The sequence below is a fragment of the Coregonus clupeaformis genome, chromosome 35, assembly GCF_020615455.1.
Source record: "Coregonus clupeaformis isolate EN_2021a chromosome 35, ASM2061545v1, whole genome shotgun sequence".
Lineage (NCBI taxonomy): Eukaryota > Metazoa > Chordata > Actinopteri > Salmoniformes > Salmonidae > Coregonus > Coregonus clupeaformis.
Genome location: NC_059226.1, coordinates 17,575,618 through 17,598,337, shown reverse-complemented (window position 1 = coordinate 17,598,337; position 22,720 = coordinate 17,575,618). Strand labels below are relative to the sequence as shown.

General features: G+C 44.9%; 1 protein-coding gene across 1 annotated transcript; it reads right to left on the bottom strand.

The window, feature by feature from the left end:
* Nucleotides 1-846: 846 nt before the first annotated feature.
* Nucleotides 847-21,410, bottom strand: LOC121569604 (integrin beta-3-like). The gene is made up of 15 exons (XM_045210659.1): nt 21,255-21,410; nt 20,028-20,113; nt 19,492-19,696; nt 17,417-17,669; nt 16,989-17,151; nt 16,673-16,834; nt 16,513-16,608; nt 16,336-16,425; nt 12,268-12,402; nt 11,709-12,138; nt 4,348-4,570; nt 4,060-4,160; nt 2,473-2,589; nt 1,770-1,936; nt 847-1,630 (listed from the first exon to the last, which is right to left on the bottom strand). Exons 1-15 carry the CDS (start codon nt 21,319-21,321, stop codon nt 1,562-1,564), a joined length of 2,364 nt encoding a protein of 787 aa, XP_045066594.1. The 5' UTR covers nt 21,322-21,410; the 3' UTR covers nt 847-1,561.
* Nucleotides 21,411-22,720: the final 1,310 nt, after the last annotated feature.

Genomic DNA, 22,720 nt, shown 5'->3' with positions numbered 1-22,720 from the left:
ATCCAGGGAACAGAGCGGGTGGCGTGGATGGGTTGTTGAGGGTGCAGTGGTTGGTCCGTACTGGCTCGGCAGCCGCCGACCATCAGGCAGAGGTTGGGTGAAGGTTCCGGGTGAGAGACTGCAGACAGAACAAAACGGAGGTCAGTACACAGCAAGTCAAAAAGGTGCAAAACAACAAAACTAACACTACTGGCTCAGAGACTGATACGCTGACAACATACTGTTCATGGCTAACGATCCGGCAGGAACTGGATGTTGGGCCAGAGCCTAAGAAGGGTGATGATCAGGACCAGGTGTGCAGATTGCTGATGGGATGCAGGTGCGGAAAACCAGAGCGCTCCCCGGAGCGTTCCCGAACCCTCGGGAAACTGGAGAATACGAGCAGGAACACTAGTCACCAGACAGGACCCGACTCAGACAGCCGGGATCGTCACAAAATCAACATAGTAAAACCAATCAACTAACCAAAAGCCACTCATTCCCAAAACATATTACATTTAACATTTACATATGTTATGCAATAAAGCAAATGACAGAACAACCAATGTCCCAGAAATGCATTATAAAAAAAAAACGTGACTTATAAAAGGGACCAAGTCTGTTTGTGTAGCCACATTCTAACAACTGGCAAACTTGGCTACAAACAGTTAATTGATGTCCATCACTCCCACGTTTGATACCAAAGCACAAATGCATACTGTACTGTACACATGCTAGATTTTATTTTTATTTAACTAGGCAAGTCAGTTAAGAACAAATTATTATTTACAATGACAGCCTACACCAGCCAAACCTGGACAACGCTGGGCCAATTGTGCGCCGCCCTATGGGACTCCCAATCACAGCCGGTTGTGATACAGCCTGGAATTGAACCAGGGGGTCTGTAGTGACACCTCAAGCGCCTTAGACCACTGCGTCACTCGATAGCCATAGCTGCTAAGTGGTGGTCATTAACATACATTGTGCACCAGCACCACTAACTAAAACAACATTCACTCATGATATCCCATGTAGCTGTTACAGGTTTTGGACTTGACTTTTTTTACAGTGTGAATCCCTGAGTTCAGTGTCATAACACAAGTAAACAGTGGCAGTAGTAGCAAGCAGCTGGGATCCATAATAACATACTACAACCAGGTTGTTTGTAAAAGAGGTCTGTGGGCAAGTGTGCTGTGGTGTGCGCAGTACAATTTCACGCATTTCTTCTTATCAAATTTGAAACAACAACAGAGCATAAAATAACACATTTCTCTCCAAAGGTAGGTTTGGGGTCTCTGAACTATACCAGGCCTTATTATGGGAATGATGTCACACTTCGTGGGTGAAATAGGGGTCCTGGAGGCCCTGCCATCATTTGGACTGACATCAAAATGTTGGATAAGGCAGTTTTAATGCTTTGGTTTTTACATAATATACACAATAGCAATGTGTATCAACAAATGTCTTTAATTGACAGTAGAGTCAGCACACTTTATCACATGACAGTGGAGAGGGTCTGCCTATGTCACTACATTGCATCTCTCTTATAGACCCCTGAGTTTTGCTGATTGTGATTGGTCCCTCAAGAGTTCCCACGGTAGGTCACATTGGTGAAAGTGGTGGTGGCTCCTTTGTACAAGGGGTTGTTAGCCTGGAAAATGGAAACAAATAGAGGACAATATATCAAATATCTAATCAGACACGTGTCATATTGACATGGATACATTTCTTGCCATTCATATTTTCTCTATCAGATGGCAGCTTTGTCTTAAAAGCATAGCTGAACTCACCGTATCCCACTTGGCCTTAGCCCTCTCCTCCTCAAACTTGCCGAACTCTCGGCGGTCGTGGACGGTGACCAGCAGCTTCCAGATGAGCAGGCCAGCCAGACCCAGAAACAAGATGGCCCCCGCCACCGCCATGAGAACCACCAGGATATCAGGTCCTTTAGGGCAGTCTGAAAGAGAGGGAAGAGAACAAGAGGAGAGAGGAGAAGAGAGAGGATTGAGCAGGGAAAAGAAAGATGAAAAAGAGGGGAGGGTTTGGGTGGATGAGATTTGTGTCTGCAATGGGGGACTAGCATTAATGCACCTCGCTCTGGCTTTGGGGTTGTCTTTGTTCCTGTTGGGTGCATGTCAGAGGGGAGAAGACTACCAGGGGTGGCAGGGCTGAGTGGTATTATCAGCTTTAGAGAACCAGTCTGCCCTCTCTGTACCTGCTCTACTCTCTATTGGTGCCTGCCAGCCACACAGACAAAGACTGACATGGCACCCAGGAACACACTATTCTTAGCTAGGGAGAAAAATCGAATCCTCCTACAGCTCCCGGCTTCAGTCCTATGCACACATAGTAATGCACATTATTTCTACACACACAATAATTATCTAGAAAACTAAAGGAATTAACTCTCATCCAGACCCTGTCAAACACATATGATATGCAGTACATAAGCACAGAACTCAGACCCATTCACACACTGATGGACACACTCACCAGGCTCCATGACATACAGGATGGACTTGCCGCTGGCATCCTCATAGTACTGGAAGCGCTCCACACAGTCATTCTCATCCTTATAGGTGCAGTTCACAGCATTCCTCTCATAGAAGACTGGGATGAGAGATAGGGTTATAGGGGTTATAGATCCAAGTGGAGGATGAGAGAGAGAGAGAGAGAGAGAGAGAGAGAGAGAGAGAGAGAGAGAGAGAGAGAGAGAGAGAGAGAGAGAGAGAGAGAGAGAGAGAGCGAGAGAGAGAGAGAGAGAGAGAGAGAGTGGAGAGAGAGAGAGAGAGAGAGAGAGAGAGAGAGAGCGGAGAGAGAGAGACCAGATGAGGAGCTGGAGGTTAATTATATTTATTTTGCAGCACATAGTAAATTCAATGGATACATAACAATAAATATACAAACAAAGGACAAAAACAATATAAAACAGCAGTGTGTCCACAGGAATTAGACCTCTAAAGCAGATATGAATAAACCAGTCCATACAAAAACAGTACAGTCCTACCTCATATTGAGAAAGGTAATAGCAGCTGGGATGAAGGAGAGTTTTGACCTATTCGTTTTAAACATTTACATTTTTTTTTTTTTTTTTTTACATTTTAGTCATTTTAGCAGACGCTCTTATCCAGAGCGACTTACAGTTAGTGAATACATTTTTTTTTTTTATACTGGCCCCCCGTGGGAATCGAACCCACAACCCTGGCGTTGCAAACGCCATGCTCTATCAACTGAGCTACATCCCTGCCGGCCATTCCCTCCCCTACCCTGGACGACGCTGGGCCAATTGTGCGCCGCCCATGAGTCTCCCGGTCGCGGCCGGCTGCGACAGAGCCTGGATTCGAACCAGGATCTCTAGTGGCACAGTTAGCACTGCGATGCGGCGCCTTAGACCACTGCGCCACTCAGGAACCTAGGGAGCCTGTATCTATGCTCTAAGGGAAACAAACGAGGATGCTAGGAGTCTCTCAGAATGGATGGCTCCTTGTGTATGACTCATGTCTGTTACTGGTAAGAAAGGTCAGTTACTGTAAGATCATACCAATGATCCTGCTACCTAGTTTCACAATGTTACCCAGCCTGTTCTGGCTCTTTAGGTTTAGATTACCGAACCAGCAGATCATACTGAATGTTAAATTGGATTCAATGAATGATCTCTAGAAAATGGTCATCAGCGTCATATCCACCCTGAAACTGCAGAGTTTCCTCAGGAAGAACAAACTCTGAGATTGTAGAGAGATTGGGGCCTCAATGTGGGCTGTTAACACACACAGTTTTGACTGCATATCACAAACCTGTAGTCTGGAGCAACATGTATATAACATGCTTTAAACTACTTAAAGGAGCAATTAGGGTAAGTGCCTTGCTCAAGGGCACAATGACAAATATTTCACTTAGTCGGCTCGGGGATTCAAACCAGCAACCTTTCGGGTACTTGCCCAGCGCTCTTACCCACTAGGCTACCTGCTGCTCACATGATAGAATATGTGAGAACATCAAGAACTTTAACACCCAGTGTAAATAATGCAATCTGTTGCATGGAGAGCACACAATAAGGGAACATTGTGTAATAGTTCTTACCTAGTTCTTCCACCTTGTGAATTTCATCCCTGCAGATTCTGGCACAGCTTTTCTCCTCAAAGAGATTGCCTCTCTTGAAGTGCTTACATTCAACACATTCCCTGCAGATACAACACAATGTTAATACATCATCATCCCCATCATCATCATCATCACCACCAACTTCTTCATCATTATCATCCTCCTTTTCCTCATCTCCCTTATTGCATCACCATTTCATCATCACCCCTATCACATGTACTCATACAGTATCTGTGTGTCAGTTATACTCCCCCTGTATTTACTCACTTCTTGATGCTGCAGGCATCAGGGCAGGTTGGACACCTCTCACAAGTGGCCCCGTAGGCCCCTGGCTGGGTGCACTCACAGGCCCCACACACACACTGGCCCCGACCGCTGCACAACAGGCCCATGCTGGACATGCAGGTGTCTGTCCGGGTGGAACAGTTACAGTTCTCCCCCTTCCAGTCAGAGCCGCACTTGCAGAAGCCACAGTCACATTTCCCATGTCCTGGTAGAGACAGAGAGAGAGGATGGGCCATGTTTCATGGCTATTTCATGTCTAACTTAGAGGCACTATAAATGTATATTTTGTACATTAGGGTTATTTTTCTCTCATACATCACGTAATCGGTACTGGACAAACCCGAGTGCAATTCCAACCCTGGCCTGGAATGTTATGAATTTCAAAGCAATGTGTGTGTGAGTGGTTGTGCGTGTGTTTTTGCCAGATTGTATCTACACTGAACTAAAATATAAACGCAACATGTAAAGTGTTGGTCTCATGTTTCATGAGCTGAAATAAAAGATCCCAGACATTTTCTATATGCACAAAAAGTGTATTTCTCTCAAATGTTGTGCACAAATTTGTTTACATCCCTGTTAGTGAGCATTTCTCCTTTGCCAAGATAATCCACCTGACAGGTGTGGCATATCAAGAAGCTGATTAAACAGCATGATCATTACACAGTTGCACCTTGTGCTGGGGACAATAAAAGGCCACTCTAAAATGTGCAGTTTTTCACACAACACAACTTCATAGATGTCTCAAGTTTTGAGGGAGTGTGCAGTTGGCATGCTGACTGCAGGAATGTCCACCAGAGCTGTTGCCAGATAATTTAATGTTCATTTCTCTACCATAAGCCGCCTCCAATATGGCGTTTTGTGGGCGAGCGGTTTGCTGATGTCAACGTTGTGAAATGAGTGTCCCCTGGTGGACTGTGGGGTTATGGTATGGGCAGGCATAAGCTACGGACAACGAACACAATTGCTTTTTATCGATGGCAATTTGAATGCACAGAAATACCGTGACGAGATCCTGAGGCCCATTGTGAGGCCCATTTTTTTTAAAGGTATCTGTGACCAACAGATGCATATCTGTATTCCCAGTCATGTGAAATCCTTAGATTAGGGCCTAATGAATTCATTTCAATTGACTGATTTCTTCATATGAACTGTAACTCAGTAAAACCTTTGAAATTGTTGATTGTTGCGTTTATATTTTTGTTCAGTATAATTGTCAGCAGATCTGCATGTGTTTGTCTCCATATGTATTAATTAGTGTATTGAGAGCATGGGCAGGCAGGCACATGTGTGATGAGTCCATATTGAGTAATAATTCCCAAAACATTAAGTCATCAATTCATGACCAGACAGTGCAGACAATGGCAGGATGAAGCAAACTAGTAATCCATCCCACTGTTCCCCTCCCAACACTGGGACAATCCCTTGCTGCGATGACCACTCCCTGGAGCCTCCTCAATATCTCTCAGCCCAGCCAGTTGAGAAATGATTGTTTGATTGCCCTCAGACAGACATACTAGAGCAACCGGCTGTTTCCCACAGGATGAAGGTTAAAGCAACAGGTCTGGGCAATGAATGACTAAGAGCAGAGACAAACTGAGTCACTGACTCAGAGCTCAGCTGGGTTAGAGTTACCGATGGAAACTAAACAGGGGTCTGTAAACTGTAGAAACAGGCCCTTAGAGACATGGCCATTGTTGTTTTCAGGTGAAACCACCTCCTTCAGCTGAATTCCCCAGTTCCCACCCCCTATCTGACTCTGTCATCACTATGAGATGTGTGTGTGTGTGTGCGTGTGTGTGTGTGTGCATACTTGTGTGTGTGTAATGAAAGAGGCAGCTATAGTTACAAAGGGTTGCTTTACTGTCTTGCAGGCACATAAGTGGTCTGAGTTGAGCTGGTTAATGTTTTACAGCAGGGATCATCAACTAGATTCAGGCACGGGCCGATTTTTTCTTGAGTGGATGGTCCAGGGGCCGGAACATAATTACAAATAATTTGTAGACTGCAAATTGACCGCAAGAAGCCCAAACAGATATAATATTTGGCTTTTCTTCTCCAAAAACATGGGAGGCCAAATAAAACCACCTGCGGGCCAAATTTGGGGCGCCATTTGGGGAACCCTGTTTTACAGTATATAGCCTACAAACAGAGCACTGACCCAAATGAATGCTTTTGACAGGGACACAATCAATACATAGTAAAGAAAGTCCCGGTTTTCCTCTCTTAAAACCTTGTTTGGCTAATGCTCCTTATACTCTCCCTCATCCGTACAGTGAGTTCATGCTTGTGTCTTGTTCTCTCTACTTTACTTGTTCTAGGATCAAGTCAGAGACATGAGAAGGAGTTTCTAGGTATACATTCCAAATGGCACCCTGTTCCTGACAGTGCACTACTTTTGACCTGAGCCCTATGGCCCTGGTCAGAAGTAGTGCACTATATAGGAAATAGGGTGCCATTTGGGATGTTTGTCTAAATCATCTGCCTCGGTCTGAGGCGGCACTCTAATCCTCCAATTTATCAAGTAGTAAACATAAACTACAGAGACACATAAACCAGGAGGGAGGACAGAGAGAATGAGAGGGAAGCAATGGAGGAAGTCATAGACAGAAATATAAAGAAAGAGAGAGAGCGAGAAAGACAGAGAGGGGGGGGATACTGTAAATACACCGATGAGAGAATCATTTAAAAAAGACAGAGGAGATGAGTGGGAGTATTTGTGATGGAGATTAACTTTAAACAGGGAGATAGAGAGGAGAGGATAGAAAGAGAGGGCAGCGTGCCAGAGGAATGCTAACTTTCATGTTCTCTCCAGCCTGTTTGTGTGCCCTGTGGGTGTGCTTGCTGACTCCTGCTCTACTGTGCTCTGCTGCCAAAGTCCTAGATCCAGCTTCAGTCCCAGCTCCAGAGCAGAGGGAGAAATACACACCCTCAGGGGGATGTGGGAGGGCCTGGGGTCAAGAGGACGGGATGGGTCTTGGGGGAGACTCAGATTGAGCTGGGGCCCAGGGACTCTGATACTGTTCTGTTCTTCACACAGCAATGACATCATGCCAACAAGACTCCAGAGACACAGGCTGACTATGTTGAGTCTCCTTCAGCGTGCTCCACTGGCTCTACTCTCTACATATGGAGTTCGGGACTGTTGCATTTCTGTGTCATTCATTCCAACCCTAGACGCTTCATACAAGAGTAGATCTCAATGACTAAGACCACAATCCCACAAACAACATATTTTCCACTGACAAAACCATAGCTAATGCTGAGTTAAGACATAATTGACTGTTTTAACCAAATATGTCCCATTCCCAAGTCCTGACTTCATCCTAACCACCATACATAACATTTCACACAAAGCACACACTGTAAAAAAGCCAACTTAACCAATTGCTTAATCAGCATTATTCTGTGAATTGAGTGGACTTCAGAAGGACAAGAAATTGAGCTAATGTGTGAAGGTTTATTCATTCAACAAACGTTGCTCACATTGAGCTGAATGTACTGTATATACACTTGTTGAGACGAATTACAAATTCATGTTTGCCTTTGGAGTAAAATTACAAATATATGTTTGCTCAAAACCACGCCCATCATTATCATATTTCCCAGCATGATCTATTGCAGGTTGATTTTCAGAATTGTTTGTTTCAATACCTGTGTTTTTGCATGTACATTGATTGGATGATTAATCTTATGCTACACAAACATAAATAACATACATTTTTCTAAACTAATCTAATCTGTTAGTAGTTGGACTTTTTGCACCCATTACTGAGATGGCTGTTCCAGTTAATATGATTTAGGTAGTCTCAATAATCAGTCTTTCATTCTCAATGCAGGTTGCAGGTAATTATAAGTTCAAATTGTTGGATATCTTCACTCTGGCTGGACTCCAATAGAAATTACACTTCGCAAGCCAGCATAATGTGCAGGCTTGATGTGGCCTGTAAATCAGGAGTTTCATAACCACTGCGTTAGAGTGTAACTAGGCCATCTGTCATGCCCTGACTCAGGGGATGCTTAAATGTTGAGTCAGGGTGTGTATATTCTTTGTTGTGTGTTTTCTATGTTTCGATCTATTATGTGTAGATCTATGTTGGCCGGTGTGGTTCCCAATCAGAGGCAGCTGTAGCTCGCTGTCTCTGATTGGGGATCATACTTAGGCAGCCTATTGGCACTAGTGGGTTGTGGGATCTTGTTCCTTGTAAGGTATGTTGTGTGTTCTACCTTAGGACTTCACGTTTCGTTTCCTTTGTTGTTTTGTCGTGTGTTTAAAGTTGAATAAACATGTACGTATATCACGCTGCGCCTTGGTCCGTCCCTTCATTCAACCAACGTGACACCATCAAAGAAAGGCCTTATGATATATGTAATATATTGTCATGAAGAGTTTAATTTTACACTGGGAAATATGCAAATAACGTAGAATAAATAAAAATTTGAAGTTGAGTGAACATACAATTAAACTTGAGAATGTATGTTGGTTCAGCTATATGTCCAAATGTTGAGCAAACGCACAATCCTATTACAGTTGTGGTTACCTTACAATTTACGTTGAATTAACTTTAATGCTATTTTGTTGAGCAAACTCACAATTCTATAGCAGCTGGTTGCCTTAAGTAAATTGAATAAATGGAAACAATTCTGGTTCACATGACGCCCCTCTTGTTCAGTCCACAGGCCCTTTCTATGGTGCCTTCCCAAAGGGCCAGACTGTTTTGGTTAGGAGATGCTGTCTCACGCGACCCCCCCCGCCGCCTTCCCGTCTAAATCCCTGTGGAGGGACGCTATGGCTGGGTGAGGGGAGAGAAAAAGTCTGGACAATGTGAAAACAAACAGTACATTTGAAGCGGTTGACCATGGGAACATCCTCATTCCTTGGACTCAAGGCTACACAGGGAACTAATGGGAACTATCTATTTGACAACAAATAATGTCTTATGGAGGGAATCAAACAATGTATTTTCAGTAAAATACTATAATATACTACATAGCTCTTTCCCTGGAAACATCAAGAACTTACAGATATATCTGTACAGGTATCCAGTGCATCTTATTCTTTCAGTGAGTACAACAGCGACTGGCCAATCTGACTTTAACCTCTGTTACCATAAGCACAGTCCTGGTTGTCTAATAACGCTCATCCATCCCTAAGGGAATGGCTGTGGTTAAAACACAGAGTTATACCAAAAGTTACTCAATACTTTGTTATATACCCTTTGTTGGCAATGACACAGGTCAAACGTTTTCTGTAAGTCTTCACAAGGTTTTCACACACTATTGCTGGTATTTTGGCCCATTCCTCCATGCAGATCTCCTCTAGAGCAGTGATGTTTTGGGGCTGTCGCTGGGCAACACAGACTTTCAACTCCCTCCAAAGATTTTCTATGGGGTTGAGATCTGGAGATTGTCTAGGCCACTCCAGGACCTTGAAATGCTTCTTACGAAGCCACTCCTTCGTTGCCCGGGCGGTGTGTTTGGGATCATTGTCATGCTGAAAGACCCAGCCACGTTTCATCTTCAATGCCCTTGCTGATGGAAGGAGGTTTTCACTCAAAATCTCACGATACATGGCCCCATTCATTCTTTCCTTTACACGGATCAGTCGTGCTGGTCCCTTTGCAGAAAAACAGCCCCAAAGCATGATGTTTCCACCCCCGTGCTTCACAGTAGGTATGGTGTTCTTTGGATGCAACTCAGCATTCTTTGTCCTCCAAACACGACGAGTTGAGTTTTTACCAAAAAGTTATATTTTGGTTTCATCTGACCATATGACATTCTCCCAATCCTCTTCTGGATCATCCAAATGCACTCTAGCAATCTTCAGACGGGCCTGGACATGTACTGGCTTAAGCAGGGGGACACGTCTTGCACTGCAGGATTTGAGTCCCTGGCGGCGTAGTGTGTTACTGATGGTAGGCTTTGTTACTTTGGTCCCAGCTCTCTGCAGGTCATTCACTAGGTCCCCCCGTGTGGTTCTGGGATTTTTGCTCACCGTTCTTGTGATCATTTTGACCCCACGGGGTGAGATCTTGCGTGGAGCCCCAGATCGAGGGAGATTATCAGTGGTCTTGTATGTCTTCCATTTCCTAATAATTGCTCATACAGTTGATTTCTTCAAACCAAGCTGCTTACCTATTGCAGATTCAGTCTTCCCAGCCTGGTGCAGGTCTACAATGTTGTTTCTGGTGTCCTTTGACAGCTCTTTGGTCTTGCCCATAGTGGAGTTTGGAGTGTGACTGTTTGAGGCTGTGGACAGGTGTCTTTTATACTGATAACAAGTTCAAACAGGTGCCATTAATACAGGTAACGAGTGGAGGACAGAGGAGCCTCTTAAAGAAGAAGTTACAGGTCTGTGAGAGCCAGAAATCTTGCTTGTTTGTAGGTGACCAAATACTTATTTTCCACCATAATTTGCAAATAAATTCATTAAAAATCCTACAATGTGATTTTATGGATTTTTTTTTCTCAATTTGTCTGTCATAGTTGACGTGTACCTATGATGAAAATTACAGGCCTCTCTCATCTTTTTAAGTGGGAGAACTTGCACAATTGGTGGCTGACTAAATACTTTTTTCCCCACTGTAAGTGTATTGTAAACATGTACCGTTTCCTTAGAATGTTTTCACATTTATAATACAATCTAAATGCAAGAGCAGACTGGGTATATCCATTGGAGCTACAGTACAGTAGGCAAATGAATTTGAGCAAATGTCAGAGGTCAACGACATCGACCAATTGTGAACCACCGCATTCTCTGTATATCGCTACACAACATTGTGTAGTCTTCTTGGCCTATTTCAAAGGCAACAACGTACAGTATATGGCATGTAACATCATATTTTATAGCCTGGTTTAAACCGGTAATTACCTAGTATTTACATGGTATTAACTAAGAAACTTTGTGGTAACAATGGATACCAATGGATTACCACATGTGGTGTTCAAGAGCCAAGCTAAAAGAGAACGTTTTAGATTATCTATGATTAAAGCCAAGCAAATCATAGAATGGGTTAAATTAACAGTAAAATAGTTAAAGTGACAGTAAAAGAGAGAGAGAGGTCTGGATAAGGGTCAACTGAGGCATTGTGAACATGTTCGAAGGAAAGGGAAATCTCCTCTTTCCTGCTAAAACCATAGGCCTGCCAAAAATGGTAAATGATCATTGTAATGACAGAATTGTGGTTCACATTCTAAAGCAAACACAGAGAAGGAATGTTACAAAAACAACCTGTCGACTTATGTTGATGAGTAAAGTTTCAAAACTCCGCAGAAAATAACATGCAGTAAAAGAAACCAACATGGCTGTCTCATTGACAGATACAACAGTGTATCTATCCACTCACCTGAGCAGATCTCTCCTTTGAAGCGCAGGCAGTTTAAGTCATCACACTCGCAGTACTTGCCCCACACCTTTCCAAAGCCACTAGTGTGACAGGAGCACTGGCCACACACACAGTTGCCCCTCCCACTGCAGATGGGGTCCTCAGCTTTGGGGCTGCAGTTGCCCTGGTCTGAGGGCCTGTAGTCCCCGTCAGCACACTCACAGCGGTCTCCCAGGCGCCCCGGGTGACACTGGCACACACCACACTCGTAGGTCCCGTTGCCCTGGTTACAGAGAGGGCTCTCAGGCTGAGCTGCGGCCTCACAGTCACACCCACAGGCGAAGTGGACCGTAACCTCCAGGGCGTCCTTGAAGCCCACAGGTTTAATGGTGAAGGTACGGTTCTTCTCTTTAGGGCAGCCGTGTAACCTGGCCTCCACACTGAACGACACCTGGGGGGAAAGGTGTGTGTGATACAGCAGGTTATATTTGAACTGTGCAGTAAGAACAGAGCATTATACCTAAGATCTGACACTAGGCCAGGCATTTAACATCCAGATGGTGGTGGTACAAGTACTGACTGTGTCTCCGATCTTAAGTCCGGAGCAGGACTTGAGTCCCTGGATGAGCTCTCCGTTGAGGCAAGTGGCATTGAAGGACAGGGTCAGCTCCTCTGGAACACCCAGCAGCTCCAGCTCCACCTTGGAACGGATTCTCTACTCCACAGGTCAGGGGTCAAGGAGCAGAGGTCAGAGGTCAGAATGAACTCAATCAGAAACATAAACGATTCAGAAAACCTCTACTCTTAGTCTCTGCGTAAATGGATAGTGTGTATATACAGTGTTCTATCTGTCACACATTGGCTCTTGGGAAGTCAAATAGACTGTTTGAGAATTAAAGGGGGGCTGAACTCACTCATTTCGCCTCGCTTTTCCACATCCTCATTAAGAAATACTAGAAGCAATGAGAGTTTGAAGTGGGAGTGTTGTGTTTGCTAGCGTTGTGTGTTCCTCTTGAAATATCCCAAACAGCCAATGTACGCGACGAATGGCTTAGCAACCGCATGACGCAGCATGACAAGCTCTGAGCATTTCCTGCTTTCTAGAGTATCAGTATTTCTTATGACAGTTGTGTTTGTTATGCTAACGTTAACTCCTGTTCTTTCAACATAAGTGTCGTTCTTTCAACATAACATTGGCTACAATGTCTATGTTTTGTTGTCTCATATGTAAACAAGTCCGAGGCGCTGCGTGCTAATGGATATTTCTGTTGTCTGTAAATGGGCAGGCTGTAGGTTGATTCTGCTGCTACGATTGGATAGAGCTCACTCAGCGCAGCTGTTTCTGTCACGCTCGTCGGGAACAGAGGAGGACCAAGGCGCAGCGTGGAATGCGAACATTTTATTTAATTTGAATGAACACACGAACAAAACAACAAAACGAAAACGTGACGTCCCTGGTTACATACATGGAACAACACGGAACAAGAAACCACACCCAATGAATGCCTAACGGCTACCTAAGTATGACTCCCAATCAGAGACAACAGCCGTCTCTGATTGGGAGCCACCCTGGCCAACATAGATATACAAAAAACTAGAATACCCAAAGGAAACTCACACCCTGGCTCAACATACAAGTGTCCCCAGAGCCAGGGCGTGACAGTACCCCCCCCTAAAGGCGCGGACTCCGGCCGCGCCAACCAAACACCACAGGGGAGGGACCGGGTGGGCACTCCACCTTGGCGGCGGATCCGGCTCCGGGCCTGATCCCCACTCCCTCTCCAACCCCCCAAAGTACCCCTGGTCCGGCGTGAAGCAGCTGACCGGTGCTGAACCAGGCACCAGTGGAACAGGCACGGGCTGTGCCGGACTGACGACGCACACCACTGGCTTGGTGTGGGGAGCAGGAACGGGCCGAGCCGGGCTGACGAAACGCACCCCTGACTTGGTGCGGGGAGCAGGAGCGGGCCGGACCGGGCTGACGAAGCGCACCACTGACTTGGTGCGGGGAGCAGGAACGGGCCGAGCCGGGCTGACGAAGCGCACCACTGACTTGGTGCGGGGAGCAGGAGCGGGCCGGACCGGGCTGACGAAGCGCACCACTGACTTGGTGCGGGGAGCAGGAACGGGCCGAGCCGGGCTGACGAAGGCCCTCGGGAGCGAGAGTCGAACTCCTCTGGGTTCCGGAGCGGGAAGGGGCTGACTTTCCGATGGTGAGGGCAGGGAAGATGGCGTTGGGGGTGTCCCTCGGGTCTCCCAGCGTTGGAGGGTGGTGATCACCTCCTGCAGGGCGGACCCCATCCGCAGGATCTGGTCATTCTGCTCCCGGACTCTGTCCTCCAACGTCTCCTGTGCGGCTGCGGCTCCTGCTGATTCCATTCGAGCGGGTGTGTGATTCTGTCCGTGTAGCTGTAGGTGGGTGTGGTGGTGGAATCAGGCGCAGGACGCAGAACGTTAGTCCAAAAGACTTTAGTAGATGCACAAAACACAAGCACAAATAAATGCCCTGAGGCGAGAACTCCGCACGTAGGCGAAAACAAACGGGCGCACTAACAGGTGCGTCAAAACACTCCAAACACTATGGAGAATAGCTCAACCGAGCAAACAGTAGAATACTAGCCAACCGCACGACAGTAAAACAATCACACACAACACTTGACAAACACAACGAGAACTTATAGGACACTAATGACACTAAACGATAACAGGTGTAACAACAATCAGACAAAAGCAAACGAACATACAGTGGGGAAAAAAAGTATTTAGTCAGCCACCAATTGTGCAAGTTCTCCCACTTAAAAAGATGAGAGAGGCCTGTCATTTTCATCATAGGTACACGTCAACTATGACAGACAAATTGAGCATTTTTTTTCCAGATAATCACATTGTAGGATTTTTAATGAATTTATTTGCAAATTATGGTGGAAAATAAGTATTTGGTCACCTACAAACAAGCAAGATTTCTGGCTCTCACAGACCTGTAACTTCTTCTTTAAGAGGCTCCTCTGTCCTCCACTCGTTACCTGTATTAATGGCACCTGTTTGAATTTGTTATCAGTATAAAAGACACCTGTCCACAACCTCAAACAGTCACACTCCAAACTCCACTATGGTCAAGACCAAAGAGCTGTCAAAGGACACCAGAAACAAAATTGTAGACCTGCACCAGGCTGGGAAGACTGAATCTGCAATAGGTAAGCAGCTTGGTTTGAAGAAATCAACTGTGGGAGCAATTATTAGGAAATGGAAGACATACAAGACCACTGATAATCTCCCTCGATCTGGGGCTCCACGCAAGATCTCACCCCGTGGGGTCAAAATGATCACAAGAACGGTGAGCAAAAATCCCAGAACCACACGGGGGGGACCTAGTGAATGATCTGCAGAGAGCTGGGACCAAAGTAACAAAGCCTACCATCAGTAACAGACTACTCCGCCAGGGACTCAAATCCTGCATTGCGAGACGTGTCCCCCCTGCTTAAGCCAGTACATGTCCAGGCCCGTCTGAAGTTTGCTAGAGTGCATTTGGATGATCCAGAAGAGGATTGGGAGAATGTCATATGGTCAGATGAAACCAAAATATAACTTTTTGGTAAAAACTCAACTCATCGTGTTTGGAGGACAAAGAATGCTGAGTTGCATCCAAAGAACACCATACCTACTGTGAAGCATGGGGGTGGAAACTTCATGCTTTGGGGCTGTTTTTCTGCAAAGGGACCAGGACGACTGATCCGTGTAAAGGAAAGAATGAATGGGGCCATGTATCGTGAGATTTTGAGTGAAAACCTCCTTCCATCAGCAAGGGCATTGAAGATGAAACGTGGCTGGGTCTTTTAGCATGACAATGATCCCAAAAACACCTCCCGGGCAACGAAGGAGTGGCTTCGTAAGAAGCATTTCAAGGTCCTGGAGTGGCCTAGCCAGTCTCCAGATCTCAACTCCATAGAAAATCTTTGGAGGGAGTTGAAAGTCCGTGTTGCCCAGCGACAGCCCCAAAACATCACTGCTCTAGAGGAGATCTGCATGGAGGAATGGGCCAAAATACCAGCAACAGTGTGTGAAAACCTTGTGAAGACTTACAGAAAACGTTTGACCTGTGTCATTGCCAACAAGGGGTATATAACAAAGTATTGAGAAACTTTTGTTATTGACCAAATACTTATTTTCCACCATAATCTACAAATAAATTCATAAAAAATCCTACAATGTGATTTTCTGGAATATTTTTTCGCATTTTGTCTGTCATAGTTGACATGTACCTATGATGAAAATTACAGGCCTCTCTCATCTTTTTAAGTGGGAGAACTTGCACAATTGGTGGCTGACTAAATACTTTTTTTCCCCACTGTAGAAACATGCAACGGTGGCAGCTAGTATTCCGGAGACGACGAACGCCGAAGCCTGCCCGAGCAAGGAAGAGAAGCAGCCTCGGCCCGAAACCGTGACAGTTTCTCAGTGCATGACAATTCTCCCTAGGTGTTACCAACTTGCGTTAATGGTCAAGTGGGCATGACTGTGCATGGATGAAATCAAAACCCAACTCTCATATATACGGCTGTCTCTTACATTTTACATGTACATTTTAGTCATTTAGCTGATGCTCTTATCCAGAGCGACTTACAGTTAGTGAGTGCATACATTTTCATACCTCGTAAGCATCCAGGATGAGCTGGATCACATTCCCAGAGTCATCCGACAGCGTTCCAACTGTGGTGCCAGGAATGAGCTGGCTGTAGTTCTGAGGAAAGAGGGGCATAAGACGTACTGTACCATAACCCTACACCTAGTAACCATGGTGACCCTGATAACAGTCAGGTGTACTCACCTGGTAGAGGGGCACCACATTGTTGGTCACAGCGAAAATTAGGTTGATGTTGTTCTCAGACATCTTCTCTGTAATCAGAGCCAGAGAGGGGTAGTCCTGAAGGAGAAGACCATTATCATAACGTTTCTCTAGTCAGAAGAATAGAACACACACCACTCACCAGGGTTGAGGACTTGTCATAGTTGTTGTCTTTGTCGACGTGACACTGTCCATCATTGGGCTGCACTAGACCAGCCAGGCGGCCGTCCAGGGCTATGTGTGTCGTATCATCAGTAGTGAACACCAACAGGTGGGAGGCATCCGCACGCCAGCCTACCTTGTCCTAATGACAGAGGGAGGGAGAGAGATGGAAAGAAGAGGAGAGGAGAGAAACGGTATGTATTCAAGTCTGTGTGCTGTTTCTAAACCACTGATTGTGTGTGTGTGTGTGTGTGTGTGTGTGTGCCTGCATGTCTGTAGGTGTGTGTGTGTATCACCTTGCACACCACTGCCTGTATGACCGCGTCGAAGCTTCCCTCTGGGGAGTCTCTGTTACGAGACACCTGCTGCTTCGCCACCTCTTCAGTGAAGCGCTCCACCTGCTTCGTCAGAGACAGCACGTGCTTGTAGCCAAACTGAGGCAGGCACCGCGTCTGGATACTACACATCACACCCCATGCCATGCCGAAAACAGGAAGAGGGCAAAAAGGTGGAGAGAGAGAGAGCGAGAGAGAAATACGTTGCTGTTAGACACAACTTGACAGCTAATAACAGACAAATCCTGAGGGAATTTGAGCTCCAACATAGTATATCAGCCTTTTTAGAATCTCAGCAGAATCAAAATCTTCCCCTCTGCAAAATCTCCTCCTCCTCTCCCTCCTTCTCCTCCTCCTCCATCTCTCTGTCCCCTCTAGCCCTCACTCACTCATAGCAAGGGTTCCTGATGGCTTCCTCAGGGTAGGTGTACATATATGGGGACAGGGGCTTGTCCACAAAGGCCCCAAAGCCCATACGCAGGTTGCTGGTGGTGTGGCCCATGGCTGCAGCCAGCTGGTTGCCCAGGGAGCGCAGGCGGGCCAAGTCGTCCTTCATGGAGTAGGAGAGGTCCATCAGATAGTACAGGTCCACTGGGTAGTCCGCCACCTGCTTCACTGTCACTGTGAAACGCCTGGCATCATCTGAGGAGGAAGGAGAGAGAGAGAGAGAGAGAGAGAGAGAGAGAGAGAGAGAGAGAGAGAGAGTGGGGGGTAAAGGATAAAAAGGAGAGGGATGAATTTGTGAGAGAGGAAAGGAGAACGAGTGAGAAGGAGATCAAACAATATGTAACAATTCCTCTGTTCAATGTACTTTAGATCAGTTATCAGTTATCAAAACAGGTTTTTAGACATTTTTGCAAATGTATTAAAAATAAAAAAATGGAAATATTACATTTACATAAGTATTCAGACCCTTTACTAAGTACTTTGTTGAAGCACCTTTGGCAGCGATTACAGCCTCGAGTCGTATTGGGTATGATGCTACAAGTTTGGCACACCTGTATTTGGGGAGTTTCTCCCATTCTGCTCTGCAGATCCTCTCAAGCTCAGTCAGGTTGGATGGGGAGCATCGCTGCACAGCTATTTTCAGGTCTCTCCAGAGATGTTCGATCGAGTACAAGTCCGGGCATCAGAGACTTGTCCAGAAGCCACTCCTGCGTTGTCTTGGCTGTGTGCTTAGGGTCGTTGTCCTATTGGAAGGTGAACCTTACATTTTACATTTTAGTAATTTAGCAGACGCTCTTATCCAGAGCGACTTACAGTTTTAGTGAGTGCATACATTTTTCATACTGGCCCCCCGTGGGAATCGAACCCACAACCCTGGCGTTGCAAGCACCATGCTCTACCAACTGAGCTACAGCAGGCCCAGTCTGAGGTCCTGAGCGCTCTGGAGCAAGTTTTCATCAAGGATCTATCTGTACTTTGCTCCGTTCATCTTTCCCTTGATCCTGACTAGTCTCCCAGTCCCTGCTGCTAAAAAACATCCCCACAGCATGATGCTGCCACCACCATGCTTCACCATAGGGATGGTGCCAGGTTTCCTCCAGACGTGACGCTTGGCATTCAGGCCAAAGAGTTCAATCTTGGTTTCATCAGACCAGAGAACGTTGTTTCTAATGGTTGAGAGTCTTTAGGTGCCTTTTGGCAAACTCCAAGAGGGCTGTCATGTGCCTTTTACTGAGGAGTGGCTTCCGTCTGGCCACTCTATCATAAATGCCTTATTGGTGGAGTGTTGCAGAGATGGTTGTCCTTCTGGAAGGTTCTCCCATTTCCACAGACAAACTCTGGAGCTCTGTCAGAGTGACCATCGGGTTCTTGGTCACCTCCTTGACTAAGGTCCTTCTCCCCTGATTGCTCAGTTTGGCCGGGCGGCCAGCTCTAGGAAGTCTTGGTGGTTCCAAACTTCTTCCATTTAAGAATGATGGAGGCCACTATGTTCTTAGGGACCTTCAACGCTGCAGACATTTCTTGGTACCGTTCCCCAGATCTGTGCATCAACACAATCCTGTCTCGGAGTTAATTGCTTGGTTTATGCTCTGACATGCACTGTCAACTGTTGGACCTTAAATAGACAGGTGTGTGCCTTTTCAAATCATGTCCAATCAATTGAATTTACCACAGGTGGACTCCAATCAAGTTGTAGAAACATCTCAAGGATGATCAATGGAAACAGGATGCACCTGAGCTCAATTTCGAGTCTCATAGCAAAGGCTCTGAATACTTATGTAAATCAGGTTTTTCTGTCTTTTATTTGTGATACATTTGCAATAATTTCTAAAAACCTGTTTTCGCTTTGTCATTGTGGGGTATTGTGTGTAGATTGATGAAGATGTATTTTTTTTAAAATCAATTTTAGAATAAGGCTGTAACGTAACAAAATGTGGAAAAAGTCAAGGGGTCTGAATACTTTCCAAATGCACTGTATATGGGTGTTTGTATGTAAGCCTATGCTATGTTGGAGTACCTGGCCTCAGAGTGAGGCTGAGTTTCTGGGGTCTGATCTGGGTGACGTCGTCAGCCGCCCCCGATGCCTTGTCACTGAGGGGCGTGTCTTCCTGCACACTGATGGTACTGAAGGGGAACTCTAGCTCCCCCTCCGTACACCCACCATCCAACAGGTTCTGCTTCAGATCACAACGGGACGCACTGGAGCCCCCTTGGCCAAACTCCTGAACCCAGGAAAACAACACACACACTGGTAAGAGTAGCAATTCCCAATGAGACAACCAGTAAAGTGACATTGACAATTAAAAAAGTGCATCTAAATACATTACAATAAAATGGAGGGGGTTCAGTAGATGAATACAGTATTTGGACAGCGACACATTTTTGGTTGTTTTGGCTCTGTACTCCAGAACTTTGGATTTGAAATGATGCAATGACTGTGATGTTAAAGTGCAGAATGTCAGCTTTAATTTGAGGGTATTTTCATCCATATCAGATGAACCATTTAGAAATTACAGCACTTTTTGTACATAGTCCCCCAGGGGATATACTCACTTCCTTAAAGCACCAAGCACAGCTAGGGTGGATAGCCAAACACTGTCTGCAGGTGCTCACCCCTCGAGATGTGCAGATGTTTGAGCCTGAGGTATACACACCAACAGAAACATGAGTGAATCGGTAGGAGGTCCAGTAGTGGAAATCATATAATTCATATATGGACACTTGAATAGGAATCATATAGCTTTATGGACACTTTTAGATTGATTCTTTATTAGCTTTGAGTGTTTCTGACAATGTTATTCTTCTTGCTGTTTTGCCAAGTAATTTCTCGATACTGACTCTGCATTTAAACCACACTTCTTCTTCTGTTCTCATTACTTCAGTGGTGAGTTGGGCCACAGACGGTTCTGTTTCTCTACCTCACACTCTCTTTTCTCTCTCTGCTGGTCCCTCCTCCTCTGCTTCCTCTCTGGCCCAGGCTCTACCTCTCTCCTCCTCTGTTACACCATACCGCTTGCTACCCAAACCTGTCCTGTCACGCGCAGTGTTTTGTAAAACAGCAGTCATGCAGGCAATTCGATGGTAGAGGAAGAGGCGCACACTGCAGGAATTTCCACCACTGTGTGACGCTCAAATGTGTCATGTTGACGCTACTCAATATGTCTCTGATGTTACACATTATGTCTTGCTAACAGTTGGTTAAAACCTGATTGCAGTCATATCAATTGAAAATGATATTTCAAAGAAAAAATGTTTTCAATGAGATGAACGCTTTGTCTATTAGATATATTGAGGTTTAATGATGTGTTAGATATCCTTTTGTTATTTTGTTTATTATTATTAGGCTATTCGCTATTGTGCATGTTGAAGTGATTTCTTGTCTATATAGCACTGTTTCTATAATGATGGAAAAAACATGAGGCCAAAACAAATACTATGTGAAAGCGCTATCGTATGATGCAAAGGTGTGGCCGTACTAATATAAGCGCACTCTGGCACGTCTCGAGAATTAGCGCTCCCTTATAAGGAATCAACATATCCAAAGTTCCATTCCAGTAGGGCAATACATTGCCATATAGTTTTTGTTTTAGTAAATAAAATCGTCAAAACCATTGTGAGTTTTCCTGGAACTTAAGACGTATTACTTATTAAAAACATAGGACAGCAAAAGTAGAATTAATACTCAGTCGGCATACGCACCCTAGAATAGAACATGATTTATAGAATGGCAGAGGAAAACGTATTGCAGAAAAATTATTGAATGAAAAACAAAATACTTACCAAGAACTTCAGAAGAAGCTAATAATAAAGCAGACAATATCCATAGTCGGTCAAAAAAAGTTCCCATGTTGGAGAAATCGGATAGGACTGACTGCTTGACTTTCTCTCCCTGCTCCCCTTCTGTAGTAGTATTAGTAGCCTACTCTCAAACCAGTGAATCACCAATTAGAACGCTTTTCCTCATTCTTGCACAATTCAATGCTGATTATGATTCAGAGAGGCTCGGACATACACGTTTAGGCTACTTTATAGAAATGTAACTGTAAGATAAAATACATAACATATAGGTTAGAGTATGGATATTTATTATATTTAAGAATATGCTGTTGACATGTTCTCCACATGTCAATGGTACAGATGTGTCTGTCTCTATAATGGTAGCAAGCATCTGTGTGATTCAAGACATTCAAATTGCCTGCTAATCTTTTGCAGTCTGTTCGACAATATCCCCCCCCCCAAAAAATTATAATAATAAAAAAAATACATAAATAAATAAATGAATGAATACATTTATATATAAACTAAACAAATGTATAAATAAAAATAAAATAAACATGAAATAAAAAATGTCTAGAAATAAAAACATATTGTCAAAAACAATACATTGTTATAACAATGCAGAGAAAAGTGTTTGTAGACATTGTCGTTGACATCTTTTTTTTGTTTTCAGCTAACGGCATGTCCAAACCGCATATAACAAAGGTGAGAACGTTTCAGAATCAGTGACCTGTGCTTGAAAGCCCCCTAGCGGTTGAAACGGATATTCCCTTTCAACCAGAGGATTGAAGGATGAGTTTATAATTATTTGATTATAATCCCAATTAAACTGATGTATTCATAATTGATCTTTTATATATTATTATCTGAGGAGATATGAGGAGGTTTGTGTTTATCTGCTATTCTTCACAAGAGGGTTTACAGGGCTTTGAGCATATTTAGCTTGTGTGTGTGGGCATGTAGGCTGGGCTATTTACATCCATTCTCTGCCATCTCTTCTTTAGAGAAGGATCCAGTAGACCTGTTTGATGTATTCTTCCTTTATCTGAATCTGACCTGCCTAGTGGCCCTCCCAGGCCTGTCCATTATGGAGTGATGGAGCAGGAGAGAAATTGTGTGCCTCTAAAAGTGCAGGAGGGGGATGAAAACGAGATTAGATCAATGCCCTGGCCGTCTCCAGCCCTGCCGCCACTGCTGCCTACCCGTCACCATCACCGCCACCCCTGTAGAAATTGACTTGGGGGGGCGGAAGTGGGACCCAGACAATGCCTCTCTCTCTCTCTCTCTCTCTCTCTCTTCTGCCTCTAAGCTTGTCCATTTATTGAATCACTGTTCCTCTCCCCCTATACCCGTTATTCTCTCTGTCTCGCTGGTTGCTAAGCTACTGCCACCAGCCAGTGTTCTGGAATTGCGGCGAGGTGAGGTGATAGAAAAAGAGACATAGATAAGCTGTAATACCCAGGAAGGCA